Here is a 26,354-nt window from a genome sequence, read left to right as displayed (position 1 = left end):
GGACCTGGATTTTTCTCAGATTGATGTTTTAGTATGTGCATGTGAAGAATATTACTTTTACTGTATCTTTTTGTTTTCTTTAACTTAGACTACACCTCCTGAATCTTTGGTTCGATGTGCAAGTCTCTTGACCGGAGTGTTAGCTTGTTACTGCCACGCGGGGGTCATCACTGAAGATGGGGCTTGCCAGTCTAGTTTATTTCAGAAAGCCAAGGTAGGGCTCTGCATGTTACCAAGTTGCATTTTCTAATAGATGTAGGTTTATCATCAAAATGACAATTTTAATTATGTTTTTATTTTTAACCCAGGCCATTGATACTAGTCGTGACGTCACTGGGCCTGCGGTAAACAGCGAGAAGGCCGCGGCGCTACTGCCAGCGCCACTGCCTTCTCAAACAGCTGATCGGCGGGGGTCCCGGGTGTCGGACCCCCACCGATCAGATGCTGATGATCTATCTAGAAGATGGATCATCAGTTTAAAAAAACTGCAGAATCCCTTTAATATTTCTAAGCACCCTGCTTTCCCAGTTTCGCTAATAAAAATGAATAATTAAAAAAATGGACGTTGTTATCAGCTACACCTGAAAATGTCCACAATAAATGATAAAATGGTTTATCCTGCATGGCGAAAGCCATAATGGAGAAAAAAAATCAATATGCTGTTTTTTGGTCACTTTGTCTGAAAGAAATTGAATAAAAAGTGATCAGAAAGTTGTATGTAGGCCAAATGGAAACCAATAAAAACCACAGCTCGTCCTGCAAAAAGTAAGCCCTCACACATCTCTGTAGATAAAAAAGCTGTCAAATTTGATGTCAGAATATGGTGTCACAGGGTAAAAAGGATGGTTGGATTGTTTTAATAGATGATATGATATATTAAATTGTATATATTAAATTGTGCCATTCACAAATACAGCTTGTACTGCAAAAAGTAAGTCCTCATATGGAGTTTCAGCTCTTGGAAGGTGGGGAAGAATGACACCAAGGGATTAAAAATAAAAAGTGATAGCTCTGATGCAGTTTGTACTTCTTATATTATCTGGGTATACGCAATAAACAACCAAAAGTACTAGTAAGATCCTGTGTGCATGCAAAAATTTCTTTCCAAGGGTACTTAGACAGCGGCAAGGAACTCCGGCGGGTGAACAGCCTGTCGGATCGGTGCTGCCGCTAGTGCACGCGTGCCCCCGGACTACCGCTCCGGCCCCATTGACCTACAATTTAAGTTGTTTTTTTTTTGTTTTTTTTTCCAGATGTTGATGCAGTGTGCTGGTGAGAGCACCTCCATGTTAAAGGGGAAATTAAATGAAGAACCGAAAATTGTAATGTTGGGGGCATTAATATCCCAATGTCTGAACTGTGTTTGCAACTGCATGAAGGTAATGTATCAAGTGTAAGGTGCCTGCAGTACTGTATGGAAAGATCTCTTCACCCTGGCATCAAGACCTTTGTTTCTGACAGATGCATGATGTGAATCATTTTACAATTTAAAGCAAATAAACTTTAATTTTAAGGGGCTCTGATGGGGAAAAAAAAGGCACACATGTAAAGAGGAATGTAAGTGGTTGGTTAACCCTCTCATTACGCTATTGTTATTTTTAGATGGGTCCCGCTCAGTTCGCCACAGATTTGTTTCTTCGGCTTATAACACTGAGAATGTCAACGGATTTGTGTGAAATATGTAGACTCTTGGTAAGTTTAACTACTAACTAACTAAGTACAGTTGAAAAGACTCATGTGGTCTTTTTAGTATATAGCTCGGGGTCCTCGGCAACATTTCATCAAGTAACAGTCTCAATAAAATTGTGCAAATTTTTTAAATCGGACCATTTGTATTGGTTTTTAAATTTAGAAAACCTCTCCCATCCTCCCCTGCCACCTCCTGAATCCACTTTCAAGATTTCCACTGTACTCCCAACCACTACGCCCTTCTCTCTGACCGGAGCTTGATACTCTCATAGTATCTAATAACCATGCCTTCGTCAATTCCTGGGAGGCTAAGCCAGAATTAAGAATCCAAGTCTCCCATTGTTTCATTTAGTGAGTGTTCCCCTTTTCAAGTATACCCCCCTTTCCAACCGTACCATCTGATTTATGACCCCTGTTAGCTCCTGCTTATTCGGGCCAGCAGGTTGGATCCAATACTTTGCAATCAGTTTCCTCGATGAATACAGAATTTTGGCTATTGCCTTCCTTTGCCCCTCCGCAACTAGTAAGACTTGGACATAACCTAACAGGCCTATCACTGGGGTCCTAGGGATCACGATGTTATACATGGTATCCAACATGTCAAACATCGAGGTCCAGATAGTGCTCAACCCTCCACAAGACCACATCATGTGAATAAGATTTGCCTCCAAAAATTGTGCAACTTTAGTGTGTCCGTATGGGCGGAAAGTTGTGTGGCGGTTGTGCGCAGTAGTTGCAGATTTTTCTCCCTGTTGGACAGTTGCGCAGTGGACACAGTTTTACCACCATCTTCCTGTGACCAAACGTCATTCTCATCCCCTTGTTTAAACAATAATAAAGAAAGATTATTTGGGGGCAGCAAGTTCTTGGCCCGGTAAATGACAACTTTATATATTTGCAACTTTGGCAAAGAAGCTTTAATAAGTGTGTCGCATTTCATGTGTAAATCGGTTACATTCTCAGTGTTGTGCCCTATGTAATCACAGGTGAGCAGCAATGGCACAGTAGCTGAGGCCTTAGATGGAGATCCCATGGATACAGACAGAGATACAAGAATGGATATAGAAGACCAAGGAGATGCAGACTTCTTCGATGGCCATTCTATTACTGAAGCCACAGAAAACATAGAAAGTGGGGAACTACAGAATATCACTGGTAGGGGATCAGTCACTTCTAAACAAAATCTAATTCTTCCTTCTACATAGAAGATGTGTCCATTCACACGTGTGGCTGCCATATTCAGCAGTGCTCCCGATGTATACAGCTGATGTACCTGGAGTTCTGTTGTCCAGATGTATGCCAAAGAATGATCCTTTTGGCTTACCTTTTAAACGAAATTCAGAACAGCAACAGAACCTCTGTGTCTGATACCGCAGTCCATTGGTGAATATGTGATTGTCTACATTCTCAATAACAGCAGACTATCATTCTTGGAAATATCTGCTTTCTATCCATGTATTCCAGCTGTTTTTGTAAAATGCAGATCTGTTGTTTTGGTATGTTAGGACATTTCTGTAGTACTTGAATTCACTAGTTGAGTAACTTATTGATATGGGGGCCTGTTTTGGTTTTCCAGTACCTTGTAAACACTAGTTTGGTTGCCTTTAAAAGATGTGCTACTGGGTTCCTGTTGTGGGTAGGAAAATTCTCCAAACCTATGAGTAGCAAGACTAGTGCAGGCTCTCATGGAGCATTGGTCTTGGTAATCACATGTAGTACTCACTGGGTTGCTGACCAGAGGGGTGCAATACTCGCACAGTCCCAAAGTATATTTTTGAGGTAACCTATATGGCCAAATTGTCCCCATCAAGTTTTGGGACATGTGGGCACATAGGGGCACATTTATTAGGACTGGCATTTTAGACCTTTTTCTATGCCTGAAACAGCCGGACCGCCCCCATCCCCACCCACATCATGCCCACTTTTTTACACCTGGCGTGAGAGGGGTGAAGTCGTAGATCTGCGCCTGAAATATTCCTAATAATGTTGAATCTCAAGGGTGTATAGTACCATCGCAAGTGAGTATTATTGCTTCTCTCTGAGAAACGCAGCTGAATATTTTGTATATTAATGTATATAAATATTAATTGGCTTTAATGGTATTGAAACGTCTAAGTCTTGTTCCCATTTCTCCATGGCTCTAGTCTGTGTTATCTGCAGTTTCCCAATGAGAATGTTGTAAAATCTAGAGATTCCCCTGGGCCCTAGGAATAATATGCGGATGTTAATCAGATCTGATGGCCTGGTAGAATTCTACAGTGGGTTGTGTTTCTGAATGAACTCCCTGATCTGGAGGAACTTATAGAATTCATGATTTGTAATACCTTTGTTATTATAGAGTTGGTCTATATGAGTTACGTTGGCTTTTCTCCATATTTCCAGATCCAGATCAGGGATGTTCCTGTCTAGAAAGTCCAGGGAAATCTCCTTCTTAGGACTCATAATAAGGCCCTTATTATCCCTTAAGAATTGTCTCCACATGAAGTCAGGAATAGGGTGTTGGTGCGAGTAGTATGTTGTACAAGGCTGCAATCAGTCTACCTTTTAGAGATGGGTTACCAGTAAGTGTTGTTCCCTCTTGGTCCACAGTTAGTTTTGATCTTTTCCCCACCAAAGTACCAAAGTAGTAACTGATCTAATGATCTTTTTAAAGAGGTCCTTTCACCACTACTGACCTGCATGTTTTAATAGTGAGATGCATTCCCTGTGTAATAACCATTCTGGAGCATCTATTCTCATGACTCTGTGTTGTACCATTCCTTTATTATTTCTACTAGAAGTTATGAATGAATTGCTATTGGCCTTCATTTTTTTTTTGGGGGGGGGGGGGGGGGGGGGGGTGTACCTGCACAGTCTGAAAATGGCAGCACTCATTGGATAGATTCCGACTGTGCAGGTACACCCCCCCTCTGTACCCTTACTGATAGAGGCACAGTGTGTGCCGAAACGTGTAACAGATATGTGGCAATAAAGAATTATTTTGCAGGAACTCCAGAGTGAGTGCCGGTCCTTTGATATTTCTACTGTTGGTGAGGAAGGTTTCTGGGTTGGAGAGGGTGCCAGCTTATGTTCTATTTGAATGCCAGATATGGCGTAGTGTTGTCTTATACTTTCTGCCAGAGGCTCTATTGACATTAGGAATAGGAGGGGGAACATGGGCAGCCCTGGCGTGTTCCATTTGTTAGTTTGAGGGGATTTAAGAGGGCGCTGTTAACTAAAATCTTGGCTGACGGGTTGGAGTATAGAGCTGTGGTAGTTGTGAGAATGCGGCCTGTAAAACCAAACCTTGATAATAGAAAAAGCATAACTCCAATTAATTCTATCAAAGAACCTCTCGACGTCTAGTGTTGAAAATATTAAAGGCTATGTATACCTTCAGAGGCAATTTTTGTTTATAATTGCAATTTACTCATTTTTAGCTAAAAATGATATTTTCAATTAACCTTTATTAAAAATATTTAGCTGTTATGTCACAAAGGGTTATTTGTTTTTCTAACTGTGTGACTGCTACATTCACTTTGTGCCGGTCATCTAATAACTCTTATCTCTACACTACTAAGACAAGCCACATAGTTCTCAGTAAGATAAGAACTGAGCTATAATCAGTGTTTAGGAGGTCAGAGATTAGAGATAAGGAGCCCGTTGGCTACCCAAATGACGGAAAAGACAGAAAATCGACATTGCATTTCCAAAGAATTCCATATTTTTTTTATAAAAACCATTAATAAATCATTGAAAAAATGATTTTAGCTCAAAATAAGTACAATACAATAATAAAAATAAAAAAATTCCCCCATAGGTGTACATAGCCTTTAAGGGGAGTTTGATAGATTCACTATGTTGTTACAGGGTTATGATTCTTCTTGTATTATCTGAAGCCTGTCTATTCTCCATAAATCCGACCTGATCATTTTTAATAAATGAGGTAGTATATTTTTGAGTCTAGTCGCAAGTATTTTAGCATATGTTTTCACATCTGTATTTAACAAAGAAATAGCTGTAGTTTTTTATGTTTTCGGGGTCCTTTCCAGCTTTAGGAATGGTAACAATCAACACTTAAAGCATTTCGGATGGGAAGGAGCCCAATTCCGGAGCTGCATTGAACACTGTGGATGCAGGACAGAATGTTTTGCAACTTTCTATAATATTTGTTAGTTAGACCATCTGGTCCCAGGCATTTATGTAGTGGGGCTGTTGATATCGCTGCCTTTATTTCTGTGAGGGATATCGGGTTATTTAGGGTTGCAAGTTTATCCTGAGATAGGATCGGGAGCTGTAATTTATCTAAGAAAGTGTCTATTTGTTGTTTGGTAGGTGGAGTGATAAGTCTGTTTTTGTTCTAGGTCTATGTAATAATCTTTGAAGGCATTCACTATTTCTCTTGTTTCAGTTCAGCTGTAGTATGGTGTTTTGATTTGCACAATTCTGTATTTATTACTCAGTTTCTTGAGCTTTCTCTCTAATTGGGTGCCAGCTTTATAGTCATGTGTGTAATGTACTAGTTTTGTTTTTTTCAAAGCGTGTTCATGCTTATGAAAAAGGAGGTTGCTGAGGTGTGAACGTAGTTTATTAATTTCTGTGTTCATACTGAATGAAAATGCTTTTTTGTTTTGATTTTCTAGTTCTTCGATTTTATTGATAGTAGTGTCTATTTCCCTATTTCTTAGTTTTTTCAGCACTGTTCCCAGTTTGATAAATGTGTCTCTTATCGTCGCCTTATGGGTGTTCCCTAGAATGAATGGACCAATACCCTCTTTATCGTTAAAGGGGTTGTCTGGGTTCAGAGCTGGACCCGGACATACCCTTATTTTCACTCATGCTCCGATGCGCTCCCTTGCCCTGCGCTAAATCGTGCAGGGCAAGGTCTTCTTTTTTTTTTTAATAACACACTGCCGGGCGGAAACTTCCGCCCAGCTAGGGCAGCGCTAAATCCCGCGCTTCAGTGCCGGTGACGTCACCGGGCTTCCTGGCAGCCCCATGGAGAGCCCCGGTACGTCACCGGATCTCCAAAGAATGCCTTTGCCCTGCCAATTTAGCGCAGGGCAAAGGAGAGCAAGTGAGGGGGGCTGCCGGGGTGAAAATGGAGGTATGTCGGACAACCCCTTTAAGATAGAAATATTGTTTTAAGTCACCTTCTATTTTGGACTGCTGTTCTTTGTGATTGATTAACTAAGAGTTGGCTCTCCAAATACAATTTTTAGTGAGCTTAAAGTTGTCACATAGTGTAATTAGAATGGGTATATTTGTAGAGAAAGATATGTTTTCTTTTAAGGTTTTGTCTATTAAGAAAGCGTCTATTCTCGAGTAAGAACTTTGTCTAGTGGAAAAGTATGTATAATCCTGTTTGGTAGCATTTTGTAGCCTCCATATGTCAAACGAGTTAACTAGTCTGTTAAATGTACAGTCTTTGCCCCTTAATTGGGTTGACGAATCCAGTTGTGGGTTGTGTGGCGTTAAAGTTGCCGCAAACAGTTAGGTTTCCTTATTTAAGTTATTTACTTTATTTAGAAGTTTTTTTAAAAAAGCTAGTTTGTCTGGCATTTGGGTAATATGCATTAACTAGGGTGATGGGCTTATTACTAATGAGACTTATGGGGCACATTTTATTAGATGCCGGTCTTGCACTGGCGGTGGATATCCGGAGTTATGCAGACGCGCGGGCCTCTATATAACTTCAGTGTATCCACTGCTGATTCTAAATGTAAGATAGCTTCCTTGATGTCTTACATTTAGACTATTTTTTCTGCCAGCCCTTCCCTGCCTACTCCACGTTCCCTTTTTTAGACCTGGCGTGAGTGGAGAAGAAGTCGCGGATTCTGCCGCAACATGGCATGCGACAGAATCTGCGCCAGATATATGCCACAAAAGTGGCGTATATCTGTTCGTAAATGACCCCCTTTGTATCTGCTTTCCGAGTCTATTACTTGTATGTTTATAGTGACTGTTAGTGAACGGCTAAATGGTATTAGGACGCCTCTCTTCTTTTGCGGGTATGAAGAGTTGATGATAATGGGAACATTGGATGCAGGCTATGTCTGCCTTATAATGTTAGATCTCCTTCCATAACAGACCTCTTTTAAATCGTAACTTCAGGCCCCGCACATTCATGGAGCGTATCTTAATAGCCATATAAATGCTTGAGCAGAATGCTTCGAGATTGCTCTACTATATGTGAGGTGCCGTTGCCATTAGGTGGCACCAGTATTGAATGTCATGGGTGCCTGAATCAAGTGTAATATACTGGCTACAGTTGGTAGAGGGTATAATGAAAGTCTCAAGTTGTCAAGAGTGTGGTAATTGTATAGGATAATGATTCTTTAAGATGCTGTTTCCACAAAGTGAAAAGAATAAACGTGAACAGTAAAACCGAACTTTGATGAACAAAGTACCGTATTTTTCGCTTTATAAGACGCACCTAGGTTTTAGAGGAGAAAAATAGGGAAAAAATATTTTGAACCAAAAGGTGTGCTAAAATATTTAATAAAATAATAATAGTTTACACTGTTATGGGGGATCTACGGATGACACACTGTTATGAGGATATTTGGAGGATCTATGGATGTGACTATAACCCCCCTCATCCTTTAGAATACACCCTTGTAACGCAGTACATTGGTGTATTCTTAAAGATGAGGGGGGTTATAGTCACATTTAATATTAGCACTGTCCAGAGACTATAATGTAATTGGCCTGTGTTTATATAAAAATGACTATAACCCTCCTCATCCATAAGAATCCATCTATTTAATTCAGTACATTGGTGTATTCTTAAGGATGAGATGGTTATAGTCACATTTAATATTAAAACTGTCCAGAGACTGTAATGTAATTGACATCTGTTTATATTAAATGTGACTTTAGCCCCTCCTCATCTATTTACTGCAGTACATGGGTGCATTCTTATGGATAAGGGGGGTTATAGTCCTATTTAACACACAGTTAATTTTTAGGACGTGCAGACTGGCGGCATTCAGCTTCAATCAATGCTTAACTGCCGCCTCCTGCCCCACACTTAAATCGCAGGATCAGGAGCAGGCTAATTAAAAGCTCCTGAAGCCCTGCAATACTGATGGCCTGCTTGATTTTCGACAGATTCACTTTATTAGACGCAGTCACTTTTCCCCCCACTTTGGAGGGGGAAAAGTGCGTCTTATAAAGCAAAAAATACGGTAGGTGGCAAAGTACATATAAACATCTGATTTCCAAGTCAGATCGTTCTACGTATGAATTCAGAATCAGATATATAGATACAAAAATAGTAGTGCACACCTGCATTCAAATAGACATAGGAGAGTTTTGTAGACAATAAATGTAATTTATTTAAACCAAAAATAATATGTTGTGACACATAAAACGTTATTAGACATATATTGTCATGCTATATAGACTTATAATTGCTTTGTAAAATTAATAAAATTACAACACTAAATCTAAAAAAATCGTATAAGAGATCCTAGAGAAATGGTGTCCTAATAAAGTCTCAAAGGATTGTTCCTTCCTATAGCTCTGTGTATCCGTATTGTATTGTTTGTCCAGCGAATCTGATATCCAAGCTGTTTGACACAGCCCAATTTTTGCAGCAAAGTTCACAGATTAAATATTGATTAAATTAATTGATTAGATTAAATTAAGTTCACGATAAAAATAAAATAGAATACGATATAATCACCAAAAAAGTGAAGAAATTACAAAACACTAAAAAAGACCCTAGGAAGCAAAAAGTGATCAACAGCTTGCAAACATTACAGACTGTGGAAATAGAACCAACACATAGCAGGGATCAGGGTGATTTTAATATACCAACAAAATATTCACTGAAAATCATTTTTTAGACCAGACCCCCCCCCCCCCCACCATAAAGTAAGATCACGACAGAGGACACCGAGAAAATAATCTCCACAAACATACACAGCACAGAGAGAGTCCCCAACACACTGATACAACTTGACACACAGGGACAACAGTCGGGATCACTATCATCACAGAACACATCAACAATACACGACACCACAATCACGGGAGACAACACGGTACGGAGAATCCCAGAATCTACAAAGACACCAACACAAATCACAGAGACACGAAAAAGGAAAATATGTAGAGGAGGTAAACAAAAGAAAGCGCAACACGCACTACAATTAGAAGAATCTGATGCGATCGTTAATTTGAGCACTACCACCCTCACTTTACCCCAAATAAAGCTATTGAACAAAGGTCTTAAGTTTGCACCATCGAATCAGTTGAATAAATTTGACACCCTGATAGGCATAGATAAATATATTAGGAAGCTCTGTCTAAAGAAATATTTTATAAAAAAAAACAATAGTCAATGAGATTAACCCTTTAATTAGAAGGAAGAAAATATATCCACACAGATGTGAAAAATAAATCAACCAAATATCCAAGACAGGAGATCAGCGAAGAAATGAGTACCTTTAGACAAGCAGTCGAATATGATATTAGGAAAATAAAAATAAACAATAGCCGGGAAAACAACTTGTCTAGAGCAGAAATACAAGCAATTAAACAACTGCAGAAAGACCAGAACATAACAATATGTCCGGCGGACAATGGAGGAGCCATAGTGGTATGGGACACAAGGAACTATAACAAAGAATGTATAAAACAGCTAACAGATACAACTACGTATATGAAATTATGTGCTGACCCTACAGTAGAATACCACAGAGAGTTAGTGACACTATGTGAAGAAGGGCAAAAAAATAGGTATCTAAATAGGTATATAAAAATACATTACCGAGAGTCAATGTAGACTACCGGTGTTCTATTGCCTCCCTAAGCTACATAAAGACCCCACCGACCCACCAGGACGACCGATAATATCGGGAATAGGTTCACTTACTGCAAATTTGTCGCACTACATAGACAAGTTGTTGCAACCTACAATTAAAACAACCAGATCCCCTATAAAGGATACGATGGCGATTATCCAAATAATAGAAAATTTTGAATATGACTGTAAATAGATTATAGGGACACTGGACGTACAATCCTTGTATACCGTAATAGACCACGCACAGGGAATAGAGGCCATGGGGCAACAATTAAAACGAACAAACCAACTGCCCGAGGAACAGATAGAGCATCTGCAGGCAGCAACACGATATATTTTTTTAGCCATAACTATTTTTGGTTTAATTCTGATATATACCTACAGATATGCGGTATGGCGATGGGCACCAGGTTTGCCAACCTGTTCATGGCAAATTGGGAACAGGAGGTTATTGATCCCAGACCTGGTGCTCTGGAAGAGGTATATCGATGAAGTCCTATTTGTATGGAAGAATAGTCAGGAGTCTCTGAATATATTTCTGGAAGAAATTAACCAGAATCAATACAACTTACGGTTTACAGCAAAGATGAGCCAAACAATGGTGGAATTCCTGGATCTGCAAATTAAAGTGGAAGATGATAAACTAGTCTGTAATACATACCACAAACCGACTGCTAAAAACAGTTACATCCTATACAATAGCTGTCACTTACCCCAGTGGCTCTTAAATATACCTACAGGACAGTTCAGGCGAATAAAAAGGAATTGCTCAAAAGTAGAGGATTTTGAAGAGGAAGCGAAAACAATGAAGGATCAATTCCTCAAGAAACAATACCCCATAGAAATCCTGGACTCAGCACTGGATACAGTTCGCCAACTAGATGGGAAAACTTTTTTTGACACAAAAATAAAAACAGACAAACAAGAGATTGGTGACAACATGAGGATAATCTTACCTTTTAACACACAACATAAAAAAGTAAGATACATTATTAACAAACACTGGCACTATATTGGTAAAAATAAGATAATAGGTCACTTAATACCGCATCATCCACATTCTAACAGCGTAATCTATATTATACAGTGCCCCTGTAAAAGACAATATGTGGGTAGGACCAAGAGATTACTTAAGGTACGCATAGCAGAACATATCTCCAATATCAAAAAGGGTTATGAAAAACATACCCTATCAAACCACTTTAAGACTACACATAACCAGGATCCAAAAGGGCTCACTTTCGCCGCCTTGGAAAAAGTTGAGATTGACTGGAGGGGCGGCAATCATATCAAAATAATGTGAAGAACAGAGTCTAGACATATTTTTGAGTTCAATACCCTTCTACCAGCAGGATTGAATGCTGAGATCGAGGTTTTCTTTAGGGTGGTGAGGCCCCTCACCGATGAGGGGACCGCGGAATATCATATACACGGGCCCCTCCTCGGTGGGTGACCTTACTACCTGTTCCAACTCACTATGATCCCATACCTCACCTCTAGGGCTGCAGCTAACGATTATTTGAATAATCGATTAGTTGCCGATTAATTACTACGATTAATCGATTAATCGGAAAAAACGACAAAATTACAAAACAGAGAGGTTTATATGATCTTACTTGAAAAATTATGTTCAAAGGCCATATTAAAACAAATTGTGGACGACACTATTATGGGGGATCTGTGGACGACACTTATGGGGGATCTGTGGACGACACTTATGGGGGATCTGTGGACGACACTTATGGGGGATCTGTGGACGACACTTATGGGGGATCTGTGGACGACACTTATGGGGGATCTGTGGACGACACTATTATGGGGGATCTGTGGACGACACTATTATGGGGGATCTGTGGACGACACTATTATGGGGGATCTGTGGACGACACTATTATGGGGGATCTGTGGACGACACTATTATGGGGGATCTGTGGACGACACTATTATGGGGGATCTGTGGACGACACTATTATGGGGGATCTGTGGACGACACTATTATGGGGGATCTGTGGACGACACTATTATGGGGGATCTGTGGACGACACTATTATGGGGGATCTGTGGACGACACTATTATGGGGGATCTGTGGACGACACTATTATGGGGGATCTGTGGACGACACTATTATGGGGGATCTGTGGACGACACTATTATGGGGGATCTGTGGACGACACTATTATGGGGGATCTGTGGACGACACTATTATGGGGGATCTGTGGACGGCGTAGTTATGGAGAGGGGGGTCTGTGGACGGCGTAGTTATGGAGAGGGGGATCTGTGGGTGGCGCAGTTATGGAGAGGGGGATATGTGCACTGTTATGGGCATAACAGTGCACAGATCCCTTTCCTCATAACAGTGCACAGACCCCCCTCCTCCATAGCAGTGCCATAGACAGATCCTCCCCATAGCAGTGCTATACACAGACCCCCCCTTCCCATAGCAGTGCCATAGACAGATCCCCCCTCCCCCTTACAGCCCCGGCCCCGATGCTTGCATCTTTATTTTACCTTTTTACAATGACGCTCCCGCTCCTGTAACAGCCAGGAAGAGCGGACGGCGGCGTAACGTCACTCAATCACGTGACGCGCCTGCTCCGCCCACTTCATGAATGAAGGAGGCGGAGCAGGCGTGTCACGTGAGTGAGTGACGTTACGCCGCCGTCCGCTCTGCCTGGCTGTTACAGAAGCGGGAGCGTCATTGTAAAAAGGTAAAATAAAGATGCAGCGACCGCCCGCCCGCCCGAATAGCAACGAATCGGCGATTATTCGATAACTGGATTCGTCGACAACGAATCCAGTTATCGAATATAATCGATTACATCGATTAATCGTTGCAGCCCTAACCTCACAAACATAAGAATGAAAAACACTGTCTGGAAAATTAGGTTGATAAGATGGAATGTTATAAATCAAATGTGTAGGCAAAAATATACAAAAATTCTCATTATTTAATATCTATTTATTTATTCCTTCGGCCTAATATGACATGGAGCGTTTATTAAGACATAATGAAATGTGTAATGAGGAATGTATGAAAACCGCAGCAATACCGCCCCTATATCATGGATATCTGCCTGCTTTATTGTCACCTCATGCTTCAATTCACAAATATATGAATGAAAAGCACTCTCCGATATATCAAGTTGATATGATGGAATGCAATAAAACTAAAGATGTAGGCAAAAATATACAGATTTTTAATATTTAATATGCACTTTATTATCTCTTTTATTTTTTACTTTTTATTGTTAATATGACACAGAGGTTTTATTTAGTTATAATGAAAATTGTATGGAAATTGACAAATATCGGCAAAAAAACGCAACAATACCGCCCTTATGTATTTTCTCAAAAAAGCGCAACACTACCGCAAGGATCAAAATAGTCAGGGAAATATTAATGATAGATAAAAGGGAGGAAGATATTTACTATGCAATCCAACAGGACCATATGGGGTTGATATATATGTTTATACTTATACACAAGCTATTTATTGCATAATATCTAAAATCAAATAGATAGGACGAAATATGGAGTTAAACATATATATATCTGCCTTAATGTTATGGTTCTGGAATTAATATGTTATAGAGATTGTGCTTCGGTTTGGTATAAGGAAAAACCGCATGGAAATGTATATTATCGGCAAAAACCGCAGCAATAACGCAACATTGCCGCAAAGTACTAAACCTCTTTGGTTCTGGGTAAAAACACTAGTGATAGACAATAGTGACTAATGTACTGACTATGGAAGTAATTAGAAAGAGTAACATACGGCGATGGATATATTTTTATATAACTGATATTATTCTTTTTATATGGATACATTGTTTTTACATATCTAAGTATATTGCTTGGATTCTATTTGGATCCCGCTTGTGTATATTCTAAATGTATATATGTAGACAAGTGAAATAGGCTCCTTACAAAAGCTCTGTGGGTCCTTTAAACACTCCATGCCATGATTTCAATATAGCTGAAATAAATCAAACCGGACTACACCTGTATAGCTGTATATAAAGTCGACCAGTTTCATGGGAAAATCAGCCACTGAGGAAGGAGTCTTAGTTAACTCCGAAACGCATCTGGTGAAGGATAACCCCATGAAACTAAACACACAAATGGGATATTGAAGCGCTTCAAGTCGACCATAAGGAGTGCGACCGGTATCGAAAATCTGGTAGGAAAAATCGATAACTAACAGCCGCAGTGACAACTGACCTGCCGCTTGATTGAGCACCTGTGCAGGAACTAAACCATATAAAATCACTGAGACGGCACTCCTACAATTGATCACCGGAGATCCCCGAACCTACCTCCTTGAAGTTACACCGCTGCCTGCAAGCGTATTACACGTGGGACGCCACGCTAACCGCAGCACAGCCGGCACAAGTCTACAGAACTGCGAGTAAAAATTAGTGCCGAACTAGTGTACACGCAGGCAGTGGGATTTGATACACCGCTAATTGAAAGCAAAATAAATGTGAGTGACTAAACCATAAGTCCTCATCCCGATCACATTGAAGTTAATCTGTGAACTTTGCTGCTAAAATTCTGAACATTACGGGCTGTGTCAAACAGCTTGGATATCAGATTCGCTGGACAAACAATACAATACGGATACACATAGGAAGGAACAATCCTTTGAGACTTTATTAGGACACCATTTCTCTAGGATCTCTTATACGATTTTTTTATATTTAGTGTTTTAATTTTATTAATTTTACAAAGCAATTATAAGTCTATATAGCATGCCAAAATATGTTTAATAACGTTTTATGTGTCACAACATATTATTTTTTGTTTAAATAAATTAAATTTATTGTCTACTAAACTCTCCTAGGTGTATTTGAATGCAGGTGTGCACTACTATTTTTTTAATCTATCTATTGCTTATTGAAGATTGGGTGTAATCTTCCTTGTAGGTGCACCCACTCCAGTTTTTGTCTAAGAGGTGAGCCTTCTCTAAATATATCAGAATCAGATATAATCGGCTTGAAAGCTGAGTGTAGTGGGTGTAAATAAAACATATATGTGTGAGCAAGTCCTCAAGTTTGAGGAACGTAGTAAAAAGTCAATGAGTGAATAAACCAGCTATAACATTTTAGTGAATATACGGTCCTGTCTTGGACAGTCTAATCGCTGTTCTGTGACAGGGATCTAGGTTTGCTTGTAGTGATCTCAACAAGGTTAATGTTCCATCCCTTGAGTAGGTTGACTCCTTCTTCTGGTGTCTGTATAATATGGGTCTTGTTAAAATCTTTATCGGGAACCCCCATCTGTCAGGTATATTGTTGTGACCTAGGGTTTGTGGGACTTGGATAAAGTTCCTCCTCAGTTGGAGCGTCTCCACAGATAGATCTGTGAAGATCTTGATATCTTTGTAGGGAGTAGGTAGCACTTTTGTTTTCCTCGATTTGTTTAGTAGCTTGTCTTTGGTAGAGAAAAGCATGTACCTTGCTCATACGTCTCTGGGTACTGTGTTGAGGAGACTACTGGGTTTAGCAATTCTATAAGCCCTGTTAATAGAGAGTTCATAATCCTTGGCGTTAGGTATCAAAACCTTTGTGAGGTCTATGAGATAGGAGACCAGTACTGTGTTTGGGACCGATTCTGGGGTCCCGCTTACTTTCACATTATTTCTTCTGTTATGACCTTGTTTTGCAGTGTCTCTACTGTATCGTTCAGATTATTATGGCCATTATTTGAGTAAAAGAGCAAGGCCATCTTGTGTTTAATGTGAGAAACTCTAGGACCGGAGTGGCGTTACCGCCTGTCTCTAAAGAGTATTCTGTAACAGTTCCAGCATCTCAGTCAATGTGGTCACAGACATTTCTTTATTATTAGTCTGGAAATTGGCAAAGATCTCAGTAGGGCTCTCAACAAAAGCTTCATTCAGGGATGGAGGCTATCCCTATTGGGCCCTGGTGTGGGAGATGTGGTTTCTTCCTTCTTGCTGTGTTCAAGCGCAGGAAAATGCGCCATCTTGCCCTTGCTTCTGTGTAAATAACATGATCTATTATCTCTGTTATAGTCTCTAGTCTTTGGTAGACTTACATGACTCTGGTGAAGATGATCCTGAGTCCTGCGAGTCTGACAGGGATCCCAGTGGGGAGTGTGCGCCATCTTTAAAGACTATGTACACCTTTGGAGGCAATGTTTTGTTTTGTTATTGCATTGTACTCATTATGCAGTAAGTGTTTATGACCTCTTAGTAATGTAGAGATAAGGTTTATAAGATGACAGGCACAAAGTGAAAGTACCAGTCACACACAGCTGTTAACCCTTTGTAATGGGCTCAATATTTTTAATAAACACCAATTGAAAAAAAAATTGTTTTAGCCCAAAATGAGTAAAATGCAATCATAAAAAAATTGCCCCCGAAGGTGTACATAGTCTTTAAGCCCTGCTGTCTTTTCTGTCCTATATCTTGAAGTGGTTTCTGCCCATCTGCCGCATGTAGTCTTCCCCCGTAGGGTGTTTAGAAGTCGCTGGAGGGCTTGTTAATGGTAGTTTCTGGTAGCGAGGTAGACTGCGGCCATTTCAGTACTCGGCCAAACCACGGCCCCTTTTCTGACTTTTTGAAGTTAGAATTCAGGACGGCAGAACTTTAAAAACGTCCCCAAGAGCTTTAGCACTGTACAGCATTGAAACACGCTTTGCAGGTGTTTGGATGGTACATAACTTCGCCATTCCATTTTTGTCTCTATAGGTGCAGTGAGTCCGCTATCAGAAGAACATTTGACCAAACCTGAGATGGTGCTGTCTCAGACTCTACAATTCCTGTGCTTCTGTGCATCTCCTGCCATCCATCACAATGTTAATTTCAGACCTTCTGACATAAGGAGAAGACTCTTGAACCTCATTGATACAACACTAGACACAAGCAAACCGCTGCATCTCCGGGTGGTAAGATGAGAGCGCTAACTGGGCGAAACATGTTGGCTGTCACTGGTCTTGAGCAAATCGCTGAAAAGGATAGCAAATTTACAACATTTCACTAAAAACACAGGGAGGAATTTATCACCCCCCCCCCTTGCCACTTTTCTGGTGGGAAAAAGTTGCAAACACCTTGTTTGTGACTTTTTAAATGCCACTGAAGTGGTGTTTCTCTAGCGCTCTCGCCACTTTCTCAAAAAGGGAGCATGGGGGGTGGGGGAAGCCACATATATCTTCTTTTACTCCAGTTTTCTATTTAAACTAATGCACACTGAGTGCTGGAGATGTGCCTAATTTATGACAAGGCGTATGGGGCAGCGCAGGGGAGATCATAGGCCAGCGTAAAATGGTGGTCTATAATAAATTCCCCCCATAGGATACAAGGGAAGTTAAATCACCAGTTCCCAGCTGCATGGCACAAGCCACAATGTCATATGAGGGATTTCACACAGGTGCAAAATGCCGGTGACCACCACTCTCACATCTACCGCTCATGAGGGGGTTGCTGCTTAGTATTTTAAACTTCTTTAAGTTTCAGATAGATGTGTGAAGTGCACAGTGCTGGCCAACAGCCTATTGGGCATGCCCACACTGTTAGATCAGGTGGGCATGTCTGGCACCCCATAAAATACTAACACTCCATTCTGCACCAAAATCACAAGTCCATGCTGCATCCTGCACAGTTTTCAAGAGCTCTGCATGCGGTCATTCAGTAGAAATTTTATCTCCACAGTCCCTTTTTAGAGATCCTCGGGATATAAATTCATAATACTATATTGGTCTATAGGACCAAAAATCCCTTTAGGGATCCCTAATTAACAGTTAAAATCGTAACTTTATTGTTTGTAATTTATACTCACAGACATATAATAGAGAAAATACAAAGAAAAATTGGTTAAAACTCTCAGTTGTAAGGAGTTATGAGACAAATGTTGATAAGCCTGGTTGCCTAGTTTTTGCAACCTTTTATGGCGATATCTTTGTATCTGGCTCAGTACAGTGATTATCTCTTATTGTATAGTGTGAGGGCCGTTGGTGTGCAACAACCTAACCTTTATTTAAGATCCTTATAAAATTCTTAATATAGGTTCAGCACTTAAACTGTATACTTTAATTCATTTGGGGTGTATATGAAAAGCCTTCATTTGAACCTCCTGGGCTCAGTTGTTATTGTACAAGGGCTCGTAAATTGTTACCATTCCCCTACTTTGACACTTTTGTGGCAACACACCATTTCAATGATTTAGAGTAGCTACAATGTTGCCTCTATTTATCTCCATAGAGGTCAGTGTAGCGCCTGAATAATAAAATTAAAATTAACAGCTATGGAAGGACTGTATATTCTATTAATTGAACACAAATCGTTTAAAAATATATATGTCTATTTTATTATAATAATATAGATCAATCGGGTCATAGCCATCAATTATATTATTGTATACAACAGCAACTATAGGTACCGATCGCTTACAATAAGTCCTTCATTGTTTAAATCGAGCGATTTACCTAGTGTCCTTTTGACTGTCTTCTAATTTTAGTATGACAGCTTTGTCATGTAAACACCATCTGACGTCATCGAGGTGAGACCGGACGTCATTGACTTGAGACCGCACAGGATAAGCGCACAGGATATACGTCAATTAGATGCCTTTTGGCCCGTGATCACATGTACGGACCGGATTGGCTGAGAGACCTAGATGGGTGGGACTCTGGAAAGCATAAAGGGAGGTCGATACAAGCCCGCTCGCACATATGCCCCGCATCCACTGACGAAGCCGCAACAGCGGCGAAACATGTCGGGAGGGGTGTAGTAATGTGAACCTGTTTTAGGCAGTTTGTAAGTGAGTGAGAGGAGTTACTGGCCATAAGACACAGAGACATTAGAGGAATATAGTGAGGCAGAGATTGGTGTGGATGTGCAACACCTACCCCTGGTGCAAGGCAGTCTGTACTGCAGGCACACGAACGTTCAGCAGTGTATTGGATACAGAGATATGCCTACACTGACCTCTATGGAGATAAATAGAGGCAACATTGTAGCTACTCTAAATCATTGAAATGGTGTGTTGCCACAAAAGTGTCAAAGTAGGGGAATGGTAACAATTTATGAGCCCTAGTACAATAACAACTGAGCCCAGGAGGTTCAAATGAAGGCTTTTCATATACACCCCAAATGAATTAAAGTATACAGTTTAAGTGCTGAACCTATATTAAGAATTTTATAAGGATCTCAAATAAAGGTTAGGTTGTTGCACACCAACGGCCCTCACACTATACAATAAGAGATAATCACTGTACTGAGCCAGATACAAAGATATCGCCATAAAACTAGGCAACCAGGCTTATCAACATTTGTCTCATAACTCCTTACAACTGAGAGTTTTAACCAATTTTTCTTTGTATTTTCTCTATTATATGTCTGTGAGTATAAATTACAAACAATAAAGTTACGATTTTAACTGTTAATTAGGGATCCCTAAAGGGATTTTTGGTCCTATAGACCAATATAGTATTATGCATTCAGTAGAAACCTTCACTTCCAGTGACACCGCTACCTGTACTGTAGGGAACAATGGACCTGCGTGCCCAGCATGGGACAGTACAGAATTTTATCCAGTGACTGTTCCTATTGAATGCAAGCAAGCAGAGATATTAAAAATGCAAAGATTTAAAAAATTATACTGCGATATTAAATGCGGAGATATTAAAAATGATACAAAAAGTATATTGGAAAATTGTATAAATTTACATAATACTAAGAAGAACCATAATATTCCTTTATTATATTCCCGTCAATTAATTATTAATGGCCTATCCTCAGGATAGGTTATCAATATCTGATTGGTAGGGGTCTGACTTATGACATCCCTGCCAGATATTCAGATATTGATGACGTATTCTGTGCTTAGACTAGCACATCCAAAGTCACAGGTGCACATCCATAAAGCAGAGTATAAATATAGCTGGTTCCTACTCCGCCCTGAACGTTGTAGGCTTAGGTTAGGCCTAGGAGAGGCAGTTCCGTTAGGCCTCATTCACACGAGCGTGACGAATTGGCTCCGGATGCGTTCAGTGAAACTCGCACCATTTTGCAAGCAATGAGAACAAAGAGAAAATGGAGCTCAAGACGCCAGAAATAGAAATAATTATAAATATTTATTTATGTCGTAAAAAAATTCATCAAGATTACATATAACAGAATGCAATGATACAGGGACAAGAAGAGAACAGGGAAAAAAATGGCTAACAGCGCCACCCTGGCTGGTTCTCTCTTGGTTCGTTATTGTGGTGAGTCCCTCCTTATTATGTGCATTCCGGTTTGTCTCACATGGACTTCTATTGTGCCATTAGGCATTGACTTAGAAACTGGATGCTTTCTGCCCTTTGGGATATGGGTTTTTCTATTCTGACCCATCTTTCCTATCTATACCTGTAGACTCACCCTCACTACTGTAATTATTGACATCTGCGGTGCTATTATGCCATTATTATGTACTAACATATTATGTACCTAGTCCGCTGATTGTGCCTTTTTTACATTTATGACCAGAGCCTTCCATCCAGGGTGGCGCTGTTAGCCATTTTTTTCCCTGTTCTCTTCTTGTCCCTGTATCATTGCATTCTGTTATATGTAATCTTGATGAATTTTTTTACGACATAAATAAATATTTATAATTATTTCTATTTCTGGCGTCTTGAGCTCCATTTTCTCTTTGTTCTCATTTATGCTCGGGAGCTTTAGCCGAGTTACTCTCATTAGGGGTGTCATTTTGGGTATATTGGGGGAGCACTGGCCCCCCTGGACCTTCTGTCCCCATTTTGGACGCCCCCAGGGTCACCCCCCATCTTTTCTGCATTTTGCAAGCAAGTTCAGTCAGTTTGGTATGCGATTGCGTTCAGTTTTTTCTGCGCGGGTGCAATGTTTTTATGCGTTTTTCACGTGTGTGATAAAAAACTGAAGGTTTACAAACAACATCTCTTAGCAACCATCAGCGAAAAACGCACTTGCTTGCGGATACGATGCATTTTTCTCTGAAGCCCCATTCACTTCTATGGGGCCAGGGCTGCGTGAAAAATGTAGAATATAGAACATGCTGCATTTTTCACGCAACGCAGAACTGATGTGTCATGTACACAGATCCATAGAAATGAATAGGTCAGGATTCAGTGTGGGTGCTATGTGTTCACGTCACGCATTGCACCCGCGCAGAAAACTCGCTTGACACAAAGGGGCCTTAGTGTTAGGTACCCATCTGCAGGAGCCACCTTGACGCCAGTAGATGGGCCCAACACACGTTTAATCAAAAATGTACACAAAGAGCTTCCATTTTTCATGTATGGTATTATACATACCACTTAAATAAAGCCTAGTTCTGTTGTTTGCATGTGTAATGGCGTGCTGCCATACGTTTTTTGTTTGCTATCTGCGTACAGAGAAATCACACCTATCTGTCCCCCCCATGATGCTCAATATCGAAGGAAGCCAGTTTGCACTATCATGTGTCTGGGGATTTGTTATAAACTTGTATTACCTGGAAGAAACCCACCCGATCACCAGGAAAACATACAGACTGTTGGCATTGAAGTCCATGGCCTGTACTGACCACCAGTGCGCCCGTCATTCAGGTGTATGGATAGATGGATACATTTCATTTCCATCATGGTTATTATCTTCATATTCAGCCTAGTTGTATTAAAACTGTAACATAAGAGTGAAACTACGGTATTATGGCTATTGTATGATGTTATATCCTTTTTTTCTTTGCAGTTCTTACAGCTGCTAAATGACCTGCCAGTGAAAGATGTTGCTCTGCCCATAGATGACATTAATATTGTGCTGAAATCTCTTCCGTAAGTGTTTGGCCTGTTTGACCTGACTACACTTGCCCACGACTGACTTGTCATGAGCCATACGCATGTGTTCTGTATGAAAGTCTTTATTATGGGGAAGGAAATAATCCCAAATTGTAATCTATAAAGGACCAAAAGGGCAAACAGGCCCCAGTCATGTCCAGCCTTCCCCTAATGGGTCATGTAAAATACCAATACCACAAATGTCCCTGTGTGCGGCTTACCTTAGTGTCAGATTATTGTATCTAGATGGGGTGGCCAGTTCTCCAGTCTCATTAGCATGCAGGCACATACTACATATAAGGAGAAAGGGGCACATTATTAAGACCAGCAGTCTTAATAAAGCCTCATCGCTGACGGTGGATCACCGAAGACATGTAGAGGCGCCGGCCTCTTCATAACTTCGACGGATCCAGCGCCGCATCTAAATGTAAGACCGCTTCCTAGCTGTCTTACATTTAGACTATTTTCTAACCCTAAAACAGGCATGCAAAATGGTAAATAAGACAGGCCTGCCAACTCTTCCCCGACCACTTTTTTAGACCTTCCATGAGCAGGGAAAAGTCGCAGATTGCGGTGCCAGAAATCCGCCTAATATAGGCTTATTTCTGTTTAATAAATGACCCCCAAAGTCTCCACTGTTATCCTCCTGATGATGTTTCCCTCCCAAGGCCACATCATCAGGGGAAAAGGGACAATAGCATGGATGTATTATGGACCCTTTGGACTAATTGGATCTTCACGTGGTTCCTCCATTGGGCTCTATAGTCCTTCCTTCATAATATGACATTTTGGAGCAAACTGTGATTTCTTTCTTTCTCGTGGATCATGGAGAGAACCTCAGTGTGCTTCTGCACGATATGAACACATTATGTCCCCACAGATTTACTATAAATGCTGTATACATTCATTCACCTGAGGCCTTACCTGTCTAATTTACATCCGTTGTCCTTATGGTCCTTTTTAGAGATGTTTGCTCCACCTACAGAAGAGACCAGGAGGTATGTACAGCCATTCTCCGAAGTCTCCTTCCTATTATAAGATGTTTGGGGCAGGATCAAGAGGACACAGAGGAGACGTCTGAAGCGGAGGGCCAGCTGCTAAATGTCATTTATGCTTTCTGGTATGTGTTGCATTTTAACGCCCTCCTTTTTGTTTCATTTTCATTTTTTACGTTCAGCTTTTCCAAAAGCAATAACTGATTTTCCGTTCACCTAACGATATGAGGGCTTGTTTTTTGTGGGACAAGTTGTCCTTTCTGAAGGCACCATTTAAAGGGGTTGTTCCATCTTGAACACTGGGTGCAGATCGCTAGGATAGCCCCAGAGAAGTGAATTGAGCAGTGGCCGTTAGCGCAGTGCAGTTCCCATTAATTTCTATCGGAAAAAACGACCGAAAAACCTATAGATTTTTTCGTTTACAGCGTTTACCATACAGGGATAACTTTATATTTTAAAGGGGTTTTCTGGGATTTTCATATAGATGGCCTATCCTCACGATAGTTCATCAATATGAGATCAGCGGGGTTCCGACTCCTGGCACCCCCACCAATCAGCTGCTTGGGGAAGTTGCGGTGCTCACGTTGCCTTCTGCGAGTGCTACGACCTCCTCACAGCTGGTAGATAGCGTCTGTGCTTGTATCGGAGCTAATTCCCATTTACTTGAATGGGATTGAGTTGTGCCTAGGCCATGTAACCAATGAACGTGACATCAGATGGCCTAGGAAGAGTCCTAAGCGTTGACAGAGTGATGCTGCCTTTTTGTGCAGATGATTGAGAGGTGGACTTCCGCCGATCTTATATTGATAACCTAATATCCTCAGGATAGGTCATCAGTATGAAAATCCCGGAAAACCTTTTTAGTAGTTTGTGCATTTTCGGAGAAGGCAATGCCAATTAGGTTTATTTTCATATATATATAAAATTGGGAAGGGGGGGGGGTGTAATTTGAATGTTTAAAGAGGTTTTCTGGTTTCAGGAGGAAACTGGATAACCCTCTTGATTGGCCTGCATTAAAGAAACGGTAAGTACTTACCTAGCAGACCCCATGCCTCCCCTCAAGTTCTCCTGGCCAGGTTCCAATTATCAGTCTGCAGCACTACTGTCATGTCAACACTTGACTGCTATGGCCAATCACTGGCCTCGTCAGGTGCACCGCTGAGGCCAGTGTTTGGCTGTAGCTGTCACGTGCTGCCTACGTAACATCACCACTGCAGCCTGTTAAATAGAGCCCGGCCCAGAGAACTGTAGCGATGGAGCAGGACCTGTCAAGTAAGTATTTACCAGTTCTTTATTCCAGGTGGATCCTGAGGGTTGTCCAGTTTACTCCTAAAGTCGAATAAGCCCTTTAATTTTTTTTTTTTTATGGAGTTCTATAGGAACTCTACTAAGTCTGGCCTTGGAGTTGAATGTCCATGATCATAATTGTCTCTAATCACAGACGCTGCTGGTGGATGTCTGCTGTGTAAAACAGCTGGCACCCACTGGCTATGGTGCCCACCCAGCTCCTGAGCAGGTGCCACCTTTGCCATCTGAGTAGGTGCCATAAATGCACTGCAAATGTTGGAAATGAGTTCAGAACCTGAAGGTGATTTGATTAATTTCCACATGTTCTCTGCTATTCCTATTCTGTATTTTGTTTCCACATATTCTCTCTAGGCGTTTAACAAAGGATGGAAAATATACTGCAGTGGTTCGTGTGGCACTTGTGAACTGTATGAAGACTCTAATTGAGGTACAGCTTTTAACAAAAAAATAAAAATAAATAAAAATACTTAATAAAAGAAATTATAATATATAAGGTATTCCAGCACCATAATGTCCTATTCATTTCAATGGGGGTTCTTGTATATACAGAATGTTATTGCAGTTTGGCAATTGCAAATGAAGTTTGGCGTCAATGGATGTTCCTAATTCAGGACCCTCATGACCTGAATAGGAAGGAGATCAGATCTGTTACTTGGAGGATGAAGTTTTTCTCTCTATTGCATTAGCAACCTATGAGTTTCTTTGGGCACTGTGTACTACTTTATTTTCCCCTGTGGTGGCGCTGCAGGGCGATTGAGCACTTGCTGCCTTTTCCAATACAGATTACATGCCCAGGAGCCAGACACCCTGTGACTTAAACTTCTGCTGGTCCTACTCTTCACTCCTTTAGCCTCTTAGGCTAGGGCCGCAGAAAAGTTGCGCAACATTTTTTATAATGTTGGTTAATGATGTTGCACCGCAACATGCATGTGACATGCTGCGAGGTTGGATTTCTGTGTGACTGCCGTGTCGCAGTGCGACACCATAGACTATCCTTACAAAAAAAGTTGTTCGACATATGTTGCAGTGTAATTGTACCCTTTTTGTCTCACAAATTATTGTCTTTGTATAGCCCTAGCCTTAGAATGCATAATAACAGATTAGGGCCAGACTTGAACCGTGCAGTCCAATGTAATAGCAAATGCTTATTGCTTATACTGTGTAAAAATTTAGGGGGTCCAGGTAGTCTTTCAGGGCAGCAGCAGCAGCACCTCTCTTCCTTCACTCTCATTAGCCTTTTGTTTTAATGGATTCTTTTTGCATATGTTTTATATTGCAGGTTGACCCGCAGAGCAAGTGGGCAATTCTCACTGTCGGAGAGACAGATCTTTCTGTGAGAGACGCGTTCTCGGAATTCCTTGCAGATACCCATCAACAAGTTCGTATGCTCGCTGCTCAGGCTGCAAACAGGTATAATAATGCTCATTCAATAACTCTAAAGTGTAAAGGCTGTGTACACTGTAAGAGACATTGTTTTACCGGGTTTCATGGTATTTTCAGCTAATAAACATTTTTGAAAGAATTTTTTATTAAAACATTTATGCAATTTGGCTTCTGCATCTCTTGTGTTTCACACTGTAGAATCGGTTAGCTCGTTTTGTGGCGCCCCTCAGACCTCAGCTTAAGGCCCCTTTCACACGAGTGAGTATTCCGCGCGGGTACAATGCGTGAAGTGAACGCATTGCACCCGCACTGAATCCGGACCCATTCATTTCTATGGGGCTGTGCACATGAGCGGTGATTTTCACGCATCACTTGTGCGTTGCGTGAAAAT

At 40.8% G+C, this 26,354-nt stretch overlaps 1 protein-coding gene across 1 annotated transcript in view; it reads left to right on the top strand.

The window, feature by feature from the left end:
* The window catches only part of ATM (ATM serine/threonine kinase), a 207,267-nt gene that overhangs the window by 45,083 nt on the left and 135,830 nt on the right, over nt 1–26,354 (top strand). The window contains 9 exon segments of the mRNA XM_044284054.1: nt 89–214; nt 1,254–1,379; nt 1,603–1,692; nt 2,676–2,844; nt 17,197–17,393; nt 22,192–22,274; nt 23,242–23,397; nt 24,932–25,007; nt 25,860–25,990. Coding sequence (XP_044139989.1) covers nt 89–214; nt 1,254–1,379; nt 1,603–1,692; nt 2,676–2,844; nt 17,197–17,393; nt 22,192–22,274; nt 23,242–23,397; nt 24,932–25,007; nt 25,860–25,990 — 1,154 coding nt within the window.

Source organism: Bufo gargarizans, chromosome 3, assembly GCF_014858855.1.
Source record: "Bufo gargarizans isolate SCDJY-AF-19 chromosome 3, ASM1485885v1, whole genome shotgun sequence".
Classification (NCBI taxonomy): Eukaryota; Metazoa; Chordata; class Amphibia; order Anura; family Bufonidae; genus Bufo; species Bufo gargarizans.
Note: the sequence above shows the minus strand (reverse complement) of the source record. Positions and strands in the feature narration are given on the sequence as shown.